This window comes from Microcaecilia unicolor, chromosome 5 (genome assembly GCF_901765095.1).
Source record: "Microcaecilia unicolor chromosome 5, aMicUni1.1, whole genome shotgun sequence".
Taxonomy (NCBI): domain Eukaryota; kingdom Metazoa; phylum Chordata; class Amphibia; order Gymnophiona; family Siphonopidae; genus Microcaecilia; species Microcaecilia unicolor.
The window spans coordinates 212,815,174-212,834,227 of record NC_044035.1 but is presented as its reverse complement, the minus strand read 5'-3'; the positions used below and the strand labels follow the sequence as shown (position 1 = coordinate 212,834,227).

The following is a 19,054-nucleotide window of genomic DNA, read 5'->3' as shown; positions in this document are numbered from 1 at the left end:
AACCAATACAGCACCTCCAACAGCTGGCCCACACCACTGAGGACCTGCCAACCCCACAGTACAGTGCACAGGAACCTGGTGAAAAGAGAGCTACCTAACATCTGACTCCAGACTACATACATACAGTGAATGCACACTCCTTGACTATGAGCACAAAGAGAAGAGGTGGCAGACAAATGACAGCTTACCATGAACGTCTGTTTCAAGACTGTGTAGTGCGCCTTTTATCTTCTGGAACATTAGCTGCACATCTCCCTGATTGAAATGACCCTCACCGAGGGGTGTTTGATTTGGGCCGACTGTACTAAATTCGTGGCCCCCACACACTGCCTGCTACAACTAGGCAGAGAGAATGGGAGAAAGAAAGGGAGCATCAGGGGATGTGGAAGACAGGAAACGGAAGGCGTGGTGGCTGAGGGCCAACAATAATTTCCCCCCCCCCCCCCTAAATACACAGGTGTACCCAAGCATACATTGCTAAACACATACCTTCATATAAGTGAGGGTAAAACCCTGTAATTGATTATTACGAACATCGGGCAAGGTCTAAGTGCAGGAAATGGCAGGTAAAATGGCAATGAAGAAAGGGAAGGCAGGTGGAGACGCCCATACTTATCTACTCATAATCGAAAGCATGTGTTCCTAATCGCTATCTCAGCTGGGCACGCTTAGGAATTATGTGTATAATTGAAAAAGTAGCGCCCAAATCAGAAACGCCTATTCCCCCGTCTCAATGGGCGTTCTTGGCGCCTATATAAACGCCCACTCCGTATTTTCGAAAACCCCATTGGTACAATGCCACCACGCATGCCGCCGACCCGGAAGGGTAATTTTCTCGAGGCAGAGGTGGAGCTCCTGGTGCAAGAAATTGTACAGCGGCACCGGAGTCTGTTTGCTCCCACAGGGCAGAGGCTGGCAGCAACAGTAAAGCAGCGGGAATGGGAGGCAGTACGGGACAGCCTGAATGCTGTCTTCCATGCTGGGAGAGACGTGGAGGACTGCAAGAGGAAGTGGCGGAAGCTGAGGAGGGATGTTCGGAGGAAGGCGGGGGCCAATCCCCCAGGCAATGACACTGCCAACCTTACACCAATGGAGCTGATGGTGTACTCCCTCCTACAAATCAAACGCTCCAGTCCAATTTTTTAAGGTGTTTTGTCGTATAACAGAGAAAAAAGCCCTCAGAAGCCACTGGTAAATTACCTGTGGTTTAGTGCATAGTTATAGATGATTGATTTAAATAACTTATGCAGTGTTTCTATCACTGGGCAAAAAAACTCTGTTATTTTATTTGTGGCTAAATTAAAAAGCCTCAATTTAATATTAACTGGCAGCACACAAAATTATGTTGACTGACTGCATTCAATACATCAGGCTCAGTTGAGAAAACCTGAATTATATCAGCAAACCGAAAAACAAAAAACTTAGCTTTAAGCTGGTTTCAAACACTTGTCATAATCCGTTCTACGGAGATCGCCGTTTCACCTAAGACCACGGCTTCATCAGGAACGGAATGCTGACCGTAAGTGGTTGCTGAAGTTGATGATGAAGGTTCAATCTCTTTTCAGAAAATGGCGCCATTTTCTGAAAAGAGATTGAACCTTCATCATCAACTTCAGCAACCACTTACGGTCAGCATTCCGTTCCTGATGAAGCCGTGGTCTTAGGTGAAACGGCGATCTCCGTAGAACGGATTATGACAAGTGTTTGAAACCAGCTTAAAGCTAAGTTTTTTGTTTTTCGGTTTGCTGATATAATTCAGGTTTTCTCAACTGAGCCTGATGTATTGAATGCAGTCAGTCAACATAATTTTGTGTGCTGCCAGTTAATATTAAATTGAGGCTTTTTAATTTAGCCACAAATAAAATAACAGAGTTTTTTTGCCCAGTGATAGAAACACTGCATAAGTTATTTAAATCAATCATCTATAACTATGCACTAAACCACAGGTAATTTACCAGTGGCTTCTGAGGGCTTTTTTCTCTGTTATACGACAAAACACCTTAAAAAATTGGACTGGAGCGTTTGATTTGTACTGTGGTATTTTTTTGCTCCAGTAAACTGCACTTTGTTCTAGTTACTATTTGATGTACTCCCTCCTACCCCAGGAGGGCATCCACGGGATTGGCTCCATGGACACCTCGGGCCAGGCTGAGGACTCAGGTAGGTGTTTCATTATGCAGTTGGGGTATCTGTTGTGCTGCACTACACTTGTGTTGGGGTCAGGGGGAGGGAGGTGAGGAGTGGGGGGCAGGAGGAGGGAGGTAGGTGTGGGGGGGGGGGAGTATCTCTGGCTGTCTTTATGTATATTAACAGCCCACCTTTATGATGCTGTTGTGACCTGGTAACCCCTACTCCCTAGCTCTCTACCCTTACTCCCTATCCCAACCGTTGTCATTGGGTTTCCTCTTACCTGTCCTGTGTGCCCATATTTATTGAATTAATTGTAAGCTCTATTTGAGTAGTGGTAGTGGTCATGTGTGTTATAGGAGCAAGCAGACAGGGTGGACAGGGTGGGTGCTGTGTGTGTGTGTGAGCACCCCCAATAATGAGGAAAGATCATGTAGCTGTGCAGGGAGGAGGGTTGGTCACTGGGCTTAGCACCCCCAATACTACTTTCCAGTTGGCTCCTATGGGTGTGTGTAGGTTACTACTGTGGCAGAACTTTGGGGGCCGTCCTTCCCTACTACTCCTCTATTTTCCCATTACCAACCTGTGCCTAGTTCCTCCTGTGACCTCTGTGCTCTACTGAGTGTGGGCCACATGCATTCAACTGAAGGAGCCTGTAATGGGGGTCATAAAGCAGTTCTATGCAGTTTAGCAAGTCAGTAGTAACACAACACATGCTGCAATGTTGTTCAATTTAACATTTATACAACTAACAGCTTGAGCACAACGTTGTGAGTGGTGTCCTTCTCTTGGCTGCTCATCCACCACCTCTACCCAGCTGCCTGCGGGGCTCTCTCTTTCGTACCCGTGTCAATTCCATTCCTCCTCACCATCTCTTTGCTGGGTCATCAGGTTGGGGGACATACCAATGTATATGAATGCTGAAAGACAAAAGTGGGTTATTTGCACCAACACTATTCCTCACTCTTGTGCTATACAGGTGAAGACTCGGAGGAGGCCGGCCCTAGTGGCCTGCAAGGCCAACGCCCTACACCATCCGTCCAGCCTCAACCTCCACAGCCTGCAGCACCAGCAGTCCAGCCTCCACCACCTGCACCAGCTATGCATCCTCTGCGTCCACCACCACCTGCACCAGCTGTCCAGCCTCTGCCACCACCACCTGCACCAGCTGTCCAGCCTCTGCCACCACCACCACCACCTGCACCAGCTGTCCAGCCACCACCACCACCTGCACCAGCTGTCCAGCCTCTGCCACCACCACCACCACCTGCACCAGCTGTCCAGCCACCACCACCACCTGCACCAGCTGTCCAGCCTCTGCCACCACCACCACCACCTGCACCAGCAGAGGCCGCACCTCCAGCACCGGAGGACTTTGTTGAGGAGGAGGAGGAGGGCCCAGCTCCCCGCCAGAGGCCATCTGGCCAAAGGAGGCAACTCCTGCGGCTGGCCACGGAGCTACTCCGCCACAACGTGCGCTTGGAGGAGTACCGGCAGCAGAAACTGGAGCTGCAGCGCCAAGCACTGGAGGCACAGCAGCGAGCACACCAGGAACTCCTCCAGGCGCACCGTGAAGGCCACCAGGAGGTGCTCCAGCAACTGAGACGGCTGGAGCAGAGCATCCAACACCTGCGCCCTCAGGGCACCGCGCCTACTCCAGCCCCCGTGCTGCTGGAGCAGCCCCTGCCATCAACATCCTCCTCCACTGACCACCAGCAACCACCAGCTAAGAGGTGGGCATTGCGCTCCTCAGCCTCCGCACCCACTCCTGCAGCACCCGCGAAATCTGCTCCCATTCTGGGTCCTGTGGCCAGACCACTAGAAGCAAGAAGGTGGCCCGATTTCCACGGTGCAGCCGAAGCCGCAGGCTGCTGTGGGGATACGGAGGAGGACACTGGGAGCAGCAGCTCAGAAGAGACTTCCCATGCAGCACCAGCTGCAAAGGAAGGGCGTGGGAGGGGTAGGAGGGGACGGGGGAAGGGAAGGGGAAAATGATGGGACATGCTGTAGGGTGAGGGTTGGTGGGAGGGGGGTGGGTGTGGGAGGGGGGTGGTGGTGGTGGTGGTGGTGGGGTTGACCAAACACATATGCACTGTATGTACAAAATAAATGTTCACTTACATTCACCTAAAACTTGTTTCAATGAGTCTTTGTCTTGCTCTTACGCCAAGCTGGTAGGCATTGAGCTCTGCTCTGTGGGCTGGGGGTGGAGGGGGCTCCTCTTCCAGCTCATCTGGGGCCTCTTCTGGTGGTGGCTGTGGCTCCTCTGGGAGAGGCTGTCCTCTGCGCTGGGCCAAATTGTGTAACATACAGCACGCCACAAAGATCTTGGCCACCTTTTCTGGACTGTAGAGCAGCTCTCCTCCAGACCGGTCCAGACAGCGGAAGCGGTTTTTCAATAAACCAAAGGTGCGCTCAATGATCCCCCGGGTGCTGCGATGTTTCCTGTTGTAGGTTTCTTCTGGCCCTGGTTGTGGGTGGATCAGGGGGGTCATAAGCCATGTCCTCTGCGGGTAGCCTCGGTCACCTTTGCGGAAAAGCAGAATGAGATAGATGAGTGTGTATCGCTTGGAGCAGGTACAGGGGGGGCGGGGGGATTTGGATAGTGGGTTGTGGTGGAGGAAGCCAGGGCGGAGGGTTGCCCAGTGGAGGAGGTCTAGTATGGGTGGTACATGCATGTTGCACTTACCTAGTAGCCATCCACCAATGAACTCCCCTCGCTCGAACCTGCGGAAGATGCCCGAGTGCTGTAGGATGTAGGCATCGTGGCTGGAGCCGGGGTACCTGGCACACACGTCTAATATCTCCCCCTGGGCATCACATACAACTTGCATGTTCATAGAATGAAATGCCTTCCTATTTCTGTAGGTGGCTTCGTGTGCCCGGGGGGGGTCTGAGGGCTACGTGTGTGCAGTCTATCACACCGATGACCGAGGGGAATCTAGCAACAGCATAGAAGGCGGCCATGTTGTTGTGCAGGGCCTGGGGGGTGGTGGGGAAAGTGATGTAGTGTGAGGTGTGAGTTATGAAGGCATCCAGGAACTGGGTGAGACAGTGTGAAATAGAAGCCTGGGTGAGGCCTGTGTTAGCAGCTAATACGGATTGAAAACTGCCAGTGGCCAGGACAGAGAGAGCGGAAGTGATTTTGAGGTGGGCAGGGATGGGGTTACTCCTACGTGTCTGGGGCTGAAGGAGGGGGTTCAGCTGCTCACACAGCTGACGAATGGTGGCCCTATCAAACCTGAACCTTGTTAGACACTGCTGGTCAGTGAGTTGTAGGAAGGTGGTGCGGGGCCTAAACACTCGGGGCCGTGAATACCTCCTGCGGTGGGTGGCCTCTTCGTGTAGCATGCATGCCACAAGTGCATTAAGTGCATCCATATCCCCACCACCAGTGCAAGTATTAGGACTAGTAGTCAAACAAACACCAACACACACAGATCTGTCACTTCCAGCCACCACGCCCTCTGGCCACTCACTCGCCAAACAGTACAGGAACACAGAGACAAACGGAGGTCAGGGAATAGAGTATACACGTGGGAAGAGTGAATGGGGATGGATAGGGGGAGGGGAAGGGGGCGATGGAGCAAAGGAGTAGGAGTAAGGAACGGTGAAAGGGTAAGACACAAAAAGAGGCAGGGCACACAGACGACCGTCACAGGTACTCAACACGCTCGGCTTTCTCTCTGCAACCACCACTTCAGCTCTTCCACCAACAATATCGCCACTCTCCAACTACACACAATCGCTAATGGGTCTAAAGACGATTTCCTCCTTGCTCTGGTCACTTTTATTTCGGGTCCATCATATTACGCCCATCTTCCCGCCCAACCAGAGCCCTTTCGCTATTCGTTATACGTTGTACCCGTCCACGTCGTATCACCGCCCCTAACACGCCCCCGACACGCCTCTTATTTGGACGTTTTTACGTCCACGTACGAGCGACACGGACGCACTGAAACATTGCTTTCAATTATATGGATTTACTCGTTTTTGTGAGATTAACGTCCATCTCCCGATTTAGGTCGACTCTTGGGCGTTTTTTTCGTTCGATTATAAGCAGGATGGTGTTATCATGCATAGAAAAGCCATGATCTAATTTATAAATAATAATAAATAATAATAATAATAATATTGACCATAATGTGATATGTTGTGGGACTTGTGATAGAGTGGTGGTAATTAAAATGCAGGAAAGGAACTCCATGGCAAATATAGGAAAGTTATAACATTCATACCAAGAACATAATGCAGTTATAGATACAGCAGTAGCACAACAACAAACACATTACAGGAGACCATAAATGTGATGCTTCTCTACTCATGGCCTACACCAACTTGCTCAGTGACTGAGGGAGTAAAACTGAAAACGAATTGAAAATAAAAGGCTTTGAGTTGGGACTTAAATTTGACAAAAGAGAATTACAATCTAATTTGGAGAGGCAAGTCATTCCATAATTTGGGAGCTAAAAAGAAAAAAACAGATTGCCAAATACAGAATAAGTGACCACAAACTAAAAAACATAAATTAAGTCGAAACCCCAAGAAATCAGACCTTGCATGTAGTACAACACTATAGAAATAAAAATAGATTAATTTCCTCCTGTACTGTGTTTTCCTTTGGAAGTGCTGTGCTGGCTAAACTATTCTCTTTTCTGGTTTCTATGTACGTAGTGTATCACGGTCCTTTGATTCTGTGGTGCTTCCTTCTGTACTGTGCAAAATATAAAGATAGCGCATGCCAGGAATGGTGTTAAGGGAGTGTAACTAGGGCAATTGCCCTTGGCTTCCTGGCTGGAGAGATCCTAAGCCTGCCTGAAGCTGAAGAAGGTGCAGCCTGGTAGTGGGCTTTGGGATCCCCCCACCCCCCCCCAAAAAAATTTCTACATTGGGCCCCATGTCTAACACCAGCTCTGGCAGGATATACATTTCAAATCTGACATATTCTAATCACAAAGTAGAAAATTTTTTTCTACCTTTAGTTATGTGGTCATTTTATTTTTGAAATTATGTTGGTCCCAGGCTCTGGTTTCTGCTTTCTGCTGTCTTCTCTTAATTCATTTGCCAGGGACCCCTAGCCAATTGACATTTCTTCTTGTAATAAATGGTAAGAAATATATTAAATGTTTTTTTTTTCGTACCTGGGGCTCTGGGGAGGCCGGTTGGGGTTTTGGTGGCTGGTGCTGGCTGGAAAAGGTTTAACTTTAGTTTGGGAATTTTTAATAGAGGTAGGTGAAGAAATTGTGAGATGTTTCTTAAATATGTTTTTTAAACAAAAGAATATCCCATGATTAGGTGGGGATTGTACTATAAATGTTTCTTGGTGTTTTGGGTACAGGTTAGGTTAAAATTGACTTTAAAATTCTCTATATAGTAAGTTTTGCATTAACCTCTATGGGAGAAAGGGAAGCCAAAATGGAGATTCAGTTAGGACAGTCAAGATTCTAAAACAGATAAGGAAATAACCCCCAGTCTTTAGCTGACAGGCTGATTGGTTGAGGGATGTCAGATGTTCCTCTAAGAGGGGGGGGGGGTGAGTTGCTAGGGAGACTTCTGAGCTGAAAAGAAGAGAATGCTGAAGCACTAAGAGGCATATTTTCAAAGCACTTAGCCTCCCAAAGTTCCATAGAAACCTATGGAACTTAGCCTCCCAAAGTGCTTTGAAAATATGCCTCTAAGAGTGAGAAAAAACATATGCTGGGTGTCTGTCAGGTTCTCAGGTTCAGAGCCCGCGGGGCCGGGCTCTGGAGCAAATGTGAGCCCTTGGGCTGCTGACGAGGAGCGACAGCAGCAGGCAAAACCCACCAAACAACACTGGGCAAGCACACCGGCACTGGCAGGGACTGCAGGCACCGCCCAGCGAGCCGGAACACACGGACTGGAATCCCCTGGACTGGAGGACACAGGACTGGAACACACCAGACTGGAACACTGGACTGGAACACACCGGACTGGAACACCCTGGACTGGTCCATACAGCTTCACCTGCACTTAGCCACTGCCCCCCAAGGGTTGAGCCCCTGGGTTCGAGTGGCCGGCAGGACTTACTGGATGACACTGGATGACACAGGGACCAGGACTGGAAACAGAAGTACTCCTAAATCCTAAACTGACCTAAGTGCTCCCAAGCCCTACACCAACAGAAGTGTTCCTCACAGTAAACTAACAAAAGGACTTCCTAAGCCCTATACTAACAGGAGTGCCCCTAGGCACTGACCTAACAGGAGTGCTTCTCACAGCACCAAAAGGAAAAGCAGGGGAGCCACAAGGAAGAACAGGGAAGCTAAACACATGAGCCAAAAGTGCTTCCAAAGCACCAGACACAGCAGAGCTTCCAAAGCCCTAGACACAGAAGTGCTTCTAAAGCACTGAGGGAAAATCAGGGGAGCTACAAGGGAAAAGCAGGGAAGCTAAACACATAAGCCAAAAGTGCTTCCAAAGCACCAGACCCAACTGTGCTTCTAAAGCACCAAACACAGCAGAGCTTCCAAAGCCCTAGACACAGAAGTGCTTCTAAAGCACCAAGAGGGAAAAGCAGGAAAGCTAAACACACAGTCACAAGTGCACACTGCACTAACACTAACCTGGACCTAAAGCAAGTAGCAAAAGCAAACATTGCAAAGGCCCTGAAGGGAAGAACACCACTTCCTTATCAAGGCCCTCCCTGATGATGTCACACTCCCTAGACCCAGGCAGACAGCACACTGAAACCCAGAGAGGCCCAACCCACACCAATGCAGCACTGTGAAGCACTTGAAGCCAGTACACCCAAAGAGAGGTAGAGCTAACTCAGTGCACACACACAGCTGCAGTATAGTGAAACAATTAGAGTCATGCTGCTGGAAGCTGCCAGCATAGAGAGACAGAGCTAGCTCAGAAAGGACAGACACAGGAAACAGAAGCCAGCTAAGAAGCTGACCACCAGGAAAAAGGTAAGTTTGAGAGGGGTTCTGACCACAATCATAACAGTGTCTGTGAAATAAAGGAGAAAAAAAGTATATATTTTATGGGTTTAAAGTGAAATAAGTGACAGGAAGAGCAATTAAGACACAGGCTTATGTGTGCCAGTTTGAAAGAGGATACTTTGATATTAAAAGTGAGCTGAGGTGAGTGTGAATGATGTTCCAGTGATAGAACTGGATTTCAATAGATAAAAATTGAGTTACCATTTTGGGGAGAAAGGAATAAAAGAGCCTTGGTACTGATAATGAGATGATTTGGGCTGGAAAGTGAGTAATTAATTAAATAAACAGACAGCTGTATTGCTGAATCCAATTGGGGAAAACTGCTATGGTTTGGGTGAGTGAGAGCTGTCCTAAGAGAAAGCAGTGAGAAATTTTAAACCATATTTGATTTGGAGTGAAAAAGAGGTATGTCTCTGCATACAGTGAATGGAATGGTTAAGTTATAGGGAATTTATGGTCATGAAAGGTTGAATGAGAGTCTGTATGCTAAGGTACTAAGTGGGCACACGGCTGCCTACTCTTTTTAGAATAGGGAAAAACAGTGAAGCACAGGTTTGAAAGAAAATGATATTTTGTTAAGTTTATTTTGATTAGTAATTAAGCTACAGTAATACTATTCCTTAAATGTCATGTTAAGTAGTAGTAGTAGTAGAGGAAGGAGCGGAATCATTAGGTAGTCAGGGTTTTGCCTCCTATTTGATTTCTTTAAAGTGAGGGTGGTACTTGCCACTCCTTGCCACTTCATATTAATGCCTATGCTACTAGCATAGCTACATCTGTAAGTTGTCGTCAATACACACCCAGTATAAGAGGCTTGTAGAGGCTAAAACTCCCCAGTCTCAACCATGACCACCTCTGCTGCTGTTGCTTCAAAGGACCATCAGCAGCAACAGCAGCAGCAGCAGCAAAACAACACAACAGAAAACATGTGCAGGGCTGTGCTCAGGAGACTCTGGAGAATCTGTGACATATTTTAACTGTATAATTAATGTTTTTATTTGTGTTATTCTTTTGTTGTTTCAAATTTTTAAACCACCTAGGTGGACTTCCTGTTCAATCAGCAGTCTAGTAAATGTATACTTTTCTCTTTTTGTCTTAATGCATATTCAATGTACTTGAGTTCCATGGGAACAGGACTGATTTTTAAAAAAATGTTAATAACTATCAATCAGTTCTTGGCACATAAAATGAGTGAAGACAGGACCAACCTAATCATTAAGGAAGACAAGGCAGCTGCCTAGAGCAGTAGCTTCTACTGGGGAGGGGGGGGGGGGGGGGTGGGTGGGAAGCAAAAAGCAGCTGCAGTCAAACAAAACAAGTTGTGACAGCCACCCAAATTCAAGAACATCAATTGTCTGCAGGCAATTTTCAATATAGGCCAATGGGCTAGAGACCTAAAAATTAATTGGGAAGGGGTAAACAGCTAACAATTCACCTAGGTTGCCCAATACTTTTGCCCCAACTATGAGTGGGGAACACTTTATAGTTCATATTTCATAGCTGATCTTTATTTGATACACCACCTATAAAAAAAGTAATTATCTAGGCAGTTCACAATGGAAAAAAATGAAGGGGAGAATATAGATAATGAGACACATTAGGAGGCCTAGGTTACAAATAAATGTTAATGCTAATTGTATCAAAAGGTAGAAGTCTATTAGTACTATTTACCCAAGACTCCAAAGGAGGGAGAGGGAGGAACTTCCAAAAAAACAAAACATATCATAGAAGATGCAAACTCAATAGATGACATAATGGAAAATAAGACAGAGAAGCCACAGGCCTCATTCAGATGGGAAGGCAAAAGTAAATTAATAGGTGTTTAAAGCTTTTTTGAACTTTCTGAAAGAAGTCTTAGTATGAATATATATCTGTACATAAAGTGGGGCCATGAAACTAAAACTGGACTGATGTGTACCATCTAAGGGAATATGCAGTTGGGATATGATGACCAAAAGAGGTCTATAAAATACTGAGTGGAGTGGAACAGGTAGATGTGAATAGTTTGTTTACTCTTTCCAAAAATACCAAGAGTAGGGGGCACACAATGAAACTACAAAGTAGTACATTTAAAACAAACCAGAGAAAATATTTCTTCATTCAACGGTAACTAAACTCAGGAATTCATTGCCAGAAAATGTGGTAAAAGCAGTTAGCTTAGCAGGGTTTAAAAAAGGTTTGGATAATTTCCTAAAAGAAAAGTCCATAAGCCATTATTAAGATGGGAAAATCCACTGCTTATGTCTAGGATAACTGTTAACTAATTGTAGACCGTCACTCTGTCCCATGTGATGAAATATCAAAAAAATTCACAGAGTGTATGAATGCAAATATGATAGTCTCAAATAATTGTGGACTAAAGTGAAGGAGAGTCTCATATATGGTACTCAGTAATATTGCTTTCACTCAATAGGTAATGTATTCACCTATTGAGTGAAAGCAATATTACTGAGTACCATATATGAGACTCTCCTTCACTTTAGTCCACAATTATTTGAGACTATCATATTTGCATTCATACACTCTGTGAATTTTTTTGATATGTCTAGGATAGGCAACATAAAATCTGTTTTACTGTTTTGAGATCTTGCCAGGTACTTATGACCTGGATTGGTCATTGTTGGAAACAGGATACTGGGCTTGATGGACCATTGGTCTGTTCCAGTATGGCAATGCTTATGTTCTTATTAAGATTAAGCATGCATTTCTAAACCATGCCTTCTCTCTTGAACAGGAAGTAGAAAGGGCTGCATTCATGTGGGATACCACTTCAGGCCTGGAGCTGGTCAACACCTTTACCTTGGAGACGGAATTGTTAGAAAGAGGGCAGCAGAGACATCGCAAACCACTATTTGGACACTTTAAGGTAGACATAAAATTTCAAAGCTCCACTGTTGCGCGGTATAAACTGAGTTAATAAATGTAGGCCAATTGAAATGCACTAGAATTCCTATTCGTATTTTCCATGGGCCCGTGTTGGAAAAAAAAAGCCAATATTCTAAATGTAGTTAGGTGCCTAAGTTGTCCCCTATTTTCAGCCAAAATTAGGATCTTCATCATCTGATATTCAAAACCACTTTTCTGTATAATGAGAGCCACTTTCTGTGAATTTTCAGTGACATTATACAGATAGTGCCACTGAAAATTCATATAGGCCTCCTTGGTACTATTCAAATAGTGCCAGATCAGAGCAAGGGTTTTCCACCTAACTCTACAGATATTTTGTGATATTCAGCCACTATCCACCTAGGTATCCAGATAAATATAGGTTAAAGCACTTAACTATATAGATAGCAGACTTGGGACCCTGTTTACTAAGGCGTGCTAGTGTTTTGAACACACCTATAATTAGCGTGCGTGCGTGCTGTGTAGGCGTCTATAAGGATATTGTAGGCGCGTACACTGTTAACGCACATACATGGTTAACGTGCCTATAACAAGGCCCTTAATATAGCCAGTGTCCATAGAGTGGTGGTGGTCACCACTTTTCATTATATTCAGCAATTTCTTACTGTTTGAATAGTGCTGCTGAACATACATGTATAAAGCATTTAAAAGAAACACTGAATATGGTGTTTAAATAGTGACCCAGAAGTTTTCAGCTGAAAATTCACCTAAATTTAGGTGCTTAAAAGTTACGCTCTTAAATTTAAGACTGCCATTCATGTAGCCTAATTTAGATTCCTAATACAGAAAATCAGTGCTAAGCTCCTTTTTTCCCTACCCTAAATCCCCCCTCCCCCCAGTTTAGGAGTTTAATGAAAATTAAGGTCTCCATTCAATAAAGGGCACTAAAACTTAGGCACCAAAATTTGGGCGCTAAGCACCAATTCTGTAATAGCAATATTGCACACGGTTGTTGTTATAGAATACTAGTGTAAGTTCGCATTTTGGCACCTAACTCTAGTCATGAGCACTTACACCATGTCAATGGCTGGTGTAAACATTTGCCCCCACAAACTGGCAGTTACACGCATAACTGACAGTATTGTATAACGTAGGGGACCTTTTACAAAGTGGCAGCAAGCCCAATGTGGGTTTACCGCACACTAATCTGGAGCTATCGCTGGCCCAACGCAGGCGCCAGTGGTAGTTCCAGCCTCAGTGCAGGTCATTTCCTGTGATGGGAAATATAGGTCTGTATTTTTTAGTGCAGTGCTAACCTGGCAGTAATCAGGCAGTGCCACATGCTACCCGGTTACTGCCGGGTTAGCGCAGGAGCCCTTACCACCACCACAATGGGTGGCGGTAAGGGCTCCCGCTCACATGACCACACAGTAAGAGCAATCTTACCACATGGCCAAGGCTATTTTTTCAGCCTTTTTTATCCGCTGCAGTAAAAAGAGCCACAGCTCGTGGGAAAAACAGCTCTCGCCGCTTACACAGGGCCCTTTTTACTGCAGCTTGGTAAAAGGACCCCTTAGTGCCTAATTGCTTGGCACACTCCTGAGCTAACCATGTCCCTCCCATGTCCATACCCCCAGTCTAGTCTTCCTACCTGCGATAACCATTGTTTTTTAGTGCGGGTCCAGGTCAGGAAATCAGCCACTCTAGAGTCACACCATGCTGCTGCTACCTCAGTGCTGTGCTCTGCTGCTCTCACTCCAGTTGCTCTCACTCTCAGCCTCAGGGCACCTGCCTTGCATTACTCCCCAGTGCTCCAGCGCCACACAGAAAAATCTGTGCCAGTGCCGTCGGGTTTCCTCCACTATGCCAGCAGTAGCTGGACTGCTGAAGAAGATATTATTGGGCCCTCGCTGCCTGGATCAGCCTTCAGTTGAGCCCCCCAGGCAGGCCTCAGTACTCCCCCATGACCCCAAACAGAAACAGGAGCCAGTACACATAGCACAGTCTGCAGAACTCTCTGAGTCTGCATCTGCCATCAGGTGCATACAAATTTGGGCTCAAGCCTAGTTGCCCAATAAATATTTTGTAACATGTATAGTGAGTGTAATGCTGGTGGTGGGCTTCTGGGTGGGTGTGGGCTCTTCACTGCCTAGAGGGAAAAAGGTATATTTAATCATTAAATATACCTTTTTTCTCTAGGCAGTGAAGAGTCCACCCTTACCCAGAAATCCACCAACAATACATTTAAATTTTTGTGTGTTTCTGGGTGGGTTATGTGCTGAGTGCCTACGTTAAAATAAAAAAAAGTTGTATATTTTTTATGTTGGTGGAGTTTTGGGTGGGGATGGTCTTTGCAGTGCTAAGGTGTAAAAAAAAAAGTTTATATTTAATGTTGGCAGTTTCTGGATGGGGGTGGGCTCTGCAGTGCCCAGGACATTAAAAGAAACAAAAGGTTTTATATTTAATGCTGGTGTGCTTTCAGGGTGAGGGAGATGCCAGACCATGGGGGGATGGGTAGGGGGTAGGACAGGGCTTACACTAGGTTATGGGGGGTAGGGTGGGGCTGTTGCCTAGCTATGGGAGGAGGAGTGGCCTAGTGGTTAGGGTGGTGGACTTTGGTCCTGGGGAACTGAGGAACCGAGTTCAATTCCCACTTCAGGCACAGGCAGCTAGCTCCTTGTGACTCTGGACAAGTCACTTAACCCTCCATTGCCCCATGTAAGCCGCATTGAGCCTGCCATGAGTGGGAAAGCGTGGGGTACAAATGTAACAAAAAAATGGCGGGGAAGGAAAGGGCTGATGCTGGGTTTTGGGGATGGATGGGGGGGGGGGGGTAGGGTAGAGAAGGGATAATGCCTGGCATTATTTAGTGTTTCTTGGGATATTACAGTTCATAGCTATATATATAGTGCCCACCCATACTAGCTCTGAACCCACCCAAAATGTCAGGTCCGGCTACACAACTGCCTTGAAATCTCTATGTAGTATGGATTTCTGTGTAGAAAAAGCAGCTTTTTGAAATTGTTTTCACACGTCTATGAAATACATATGTAAATGCCAGCATATCCATATGGAAACCACAAATGGAGCTTCCAAAATACCACAACCCCCATTATTTGGTTTGAACAGGAAACCAATTACACTAGATTCTCTGTTCTTCTGATGCAAGAAAGACAGCCATAGTCAGTGGCATGATCTAAATAAAAACACAGATATTTATTTTATAGGGATATATACAGAAAAATATGGCTTGTTTTTGGATCATTTTGGATATTTTTGACAAGTTTTGAACAATTTGGGTTCAGAAAACAGTATGTGCATAAAATTTACGTTTGAAAATTCAAGTTATGCAGATCAATAATTTTACATGCACTAAGCTAGAGATTTTGTGCATCTAAGATCAATTTAATGCACGCAATTGAAGTCTATAAATCTTCAGAAACAAAACCACCCTCAAAAACAGCTGATTCAATGAGCCTGCTTTTCGAGCATAAAGTTTCAGTACCAAAACTGGAAAACTGAATGCACATCCCTTATTTTTTTGTGCTACCTGGAGTTATCTTAATAATTATTCTTTCTTAGGACACTAGTCTTTACTCTCTCTTTAACAGGTAGACAAACTGAACTTCAAACTTCTCAATATTTACTTGAAACCTGCCAGCAAGACTGAGGATGTCTCTTGCTCTCCTACCGTTCACTTGCAGAGTCTAAAGCCTTACTTGGAAGGTAAGTAGAGTGAAGCCCGATAGTGAGTGTGGTTGTCAAATGAACAATGATGTAAGAACCCATTGGCTTTCTTAACAAGCAATGTAGCTACATATGCTGGGATAATTTTATAAGTACCCATTTGTGTGTAAAATTCTGTTCTATGCATTCAAGTCACTTATAAAACTATCTTTTGTATGTGCATCTGTTAACAAGACTATCCAACAAATAAATGAATTACTTACAAGAAATGAGAAACAATGTAACATTAACTGGGGTAACAAAGTTCCTAGAACTGGCAGATTTTTAAAAAACACTAGCAACATAAAGACCAAATATAAAAAGAATAGTAACAGAATGAGTTATGACATTTCCTGAAACTTAAACCCATCATACATGTGTTTACTTCTGCTGGCACACACACACAAACTTACATCTTCCTCAGATCAGATGTACCTTTGTGCAAGAGCTTTCAGATGAACAGCTTTATACAAGCACATAGGTGCCTATTGGGCTCATTTTCAAAACAGAAAAACATCTAAAAAGTGATATAAATCAGCATTTGGACGATTTTCTCACAAAAATGTCCAAATCAGTAATTGCGAAACTGATTTTTAGACGTTTTTCTTTGAAGTCCGTCAGAAGTGTGTCCAAATCTCAAGGGGGCATATCAGGGGCTTGTTCAGGGCGGGACTTGGGCGTTCCTGAGACTTAGACGTTTTTCAGCCATAATGGAAGAAAACAAAAACGTCCAGGACTAATAATAATACATTTTGAGCTAGACCTGTTTTAAGAATAAGGTACAAAAAGGGGCCCTAAATAACCAGATGACCACTGGAGGGAATCAGGGATGACCTCCCCTTAATCCCCCAGTGGTCACTAACCTCCTCCCACCCCACCCCCCCCCCCAAAAATGTGATGGAAAACATTATTTGCCAACCTCTGTGCCAGCCTCAGATGTTATACTCAGGTCCATTGGAACAGCATGCAGGTCCCTGGAGTAGTCTAGTGGTGGGTGCAGTGCACTGCAGACAGGTGGACCCAGACTTCTAACTCCCTCTATGTGCTACACTTGTGGTGGAAACTGTGAGCCCTCCAAAACTCACCAGAAACCCACTGTACCCATATATAGGTGCCCCCTTCACCCATGATGGCTATGGTAGTGGTATACAGTTGGGGGAAGTGGGTTTGGTGGAGCTCAGCAGACAAGGTAAGGGAGCAATGGTGAGATGTGTACCTGGGAGCATTTTATGAAGTCCACTGCAGTGCCCCCTAGGGTGCCCTATTGCTTTCCTGTGTACACAGGGAGACCAGTGTACTAAAAATACTGGCTCCTCCTACATCCCAATGGCTTGATTTTGTGCATTTTGCACTGGACATTTTTTTTCGAAATTGGACCAAAAAATAAAATGTCCAAATCACAAAACCTTCTATTTTTGAAAACAAAATATAGATGTTTTTTGGAAATGACCTTTGCTATTCAGATTTTGGACGTTTTTTTTGCAAAATGTCCAAAGTCGGACTTAGGTATCATATCGAAAATGCCTCTTTACGTGTCTTTCCTGTTTAGGGGCCTTTTACTAAGTTGCTTAATGCCCGTAGGGGCAGCTCATGGACACGACAGAGGTGGAGTGTAGGAGTGGTAACTATCATAACTGCTAATAGCATAGCTGCAATTAATGCCACCTTAAATGCTGCTGTACTACCAGCAACCTATTAGTGTGTCCGCTACAGAAAGCAGACACTGTGGCGAGCCACTGGTGGCACATACCACCTAAGTCTGAACCCCATTATTTGAGCAAGAAGCCCAACCCTCTCCCCGTCATGGCTTATCTGGGGATCTCCCTAGTAAGCTAGTGCCCTAGGGCGATACTACTCCTAAGGGCCATCCTTCCATAAAGGAGCAGTTCTCCTCATATGGAAGGAAGGCTCTTAGCAGTAGTATCTCAAGACTACTGCAAGTGGTCATTGGTGCCATTTTGAACCTAGCACACTACTGCGGTGGAAGCAGAAAGGGACTGTTCCTTCCCTACATATCAGTGGTAACAATAGATAGTTGGTCTGAACTATTTGCTAACACACCATCATAGAATGTGGCACAATGGAACATGACACCTTTTGAGTGTTCCAGAATACATGTAAGTTGGAGGAGGACACAGGAGAGTTAGTGGTCTTTCTCTCTCACCTGCATTGTCTTGCTGGGTGAACACCAACAGTGTCAATCTGTAGTATAGCATTGAGGAAAGCTGCTGGCCAAAAGGAAGAGGCTAGTGAGCTGTTTAGCCTTATGTTCAATTCTGACTGCCACTCCAGGGAAGAATAATCTGCAACCTTCCATCCATGTTTTGGAGTCATCATCCTGAGATGAATAATACCCTTTACTCTTAAGGCTTCCTGTTCCATTTGGCAGAAAAACCTGTTTTTGGAGATCAGAAGAGTTTTTATGTAGCTGAAGACCTGCCTGAGAGATGACTGGGAATTTTTTGAGCTGACTATATGAACCACTGCCACCCAGGTAGTGTTTCACAGGAAATTGTGGTTATTTGGTGTATTCTGTGTCAAAAAGAGAAGAAAGCAGAATGTGTCTACCCAGTACCATGAAGAGGTCAGAACAGAGCAGACTTTTGTAAAAACAGGTACAATCAGTGGCCCCACCACCACCACAGCCAGAGATAAAGAGCCCTTCAAGCCATTCCAAGGAACATGCTGAAGTTCACAAAATAAAGAACCCATGTTATCTAATTGCAAATTCAGAAGTTTACTCTTTCAGGAACCCTTGATTTAAACTCTATCAAGGGTTCCTGAAAGAGTGAACTTCTGAATTTGCAATTAGATAACATGGGTTCTTTATTTTGTTAGAACCCTACCTGCTGTCTGAAGAGTGCTTCTTTTGTGTAAATGAAAGTTTTATACCTAAGAGGGGCATTTTCGAACGGGGCCGGCCATCTCTAAGGGCGCCCATCCCTGAGGACGGCGCCGCAAAGGGGCAGGGCCAACTGTATTTTCGAACGAGATGGCCGGCCATCTTTCATTTCGATAATACGGTTGGGGCCAGCCAAATGTCAGAGATGGCCGGGTTTGAGATGGCCGGCCTCAGTTTTTGCCGATAATGGAAACTGAGGCCAGCCATCTCAAACCCGGCCAAATCCAAGGCATTTGGTTGTGGGAGGAGCCAGCATTTGTAGTGCACTGGTCCCCCTGACATGCCAGGACACCAATATTAAAATAGCTGCTAGGTGCATAGCTCCCTTACCTTGGGTGCTGAGCCCCCCAAATCCCCCCCAAAACCCACTCCCCACAACTCTACACCATTACCATAGCCCTTATGGGTGAAGGGGGGCACCTACATGTGGGTACAGTGGGTTTTGGGGGGGGGGGGGTTGGAGGGCTCCCATTTACCACCACAAGTG

General features: G+C 45.5%; 1 protein-coding gene across 2 annotated transcripts in view; it reads left to right on the top strand.

Annotated features, from left to right (window-relative positions):
* Positions 1–19,054, top strand: part of LOC115470518 (endonuclease/exonuclease/phosphatase family domain-containing protein 1-like) — a 156,989-nt gene that overhangs the window by 75,099 nt on the left and 62,836 nt on the right. For both annotated transcript variants that reach the window (XM_030203750.1, XM_030203749.1), the window contains exons 5-6: positions 11,827–11,958; positions 15,551–15,665. In XM_030203750.1, the coding sequence (XP_030059610.1) occupies positions 11,827–11,958; positions 15,551–15,665 (247 nt within the window). The remainder of the gene's footprint in view (positions 1–11,826; positions 11,959–15,550; positions 15,666–19,054) is intronic.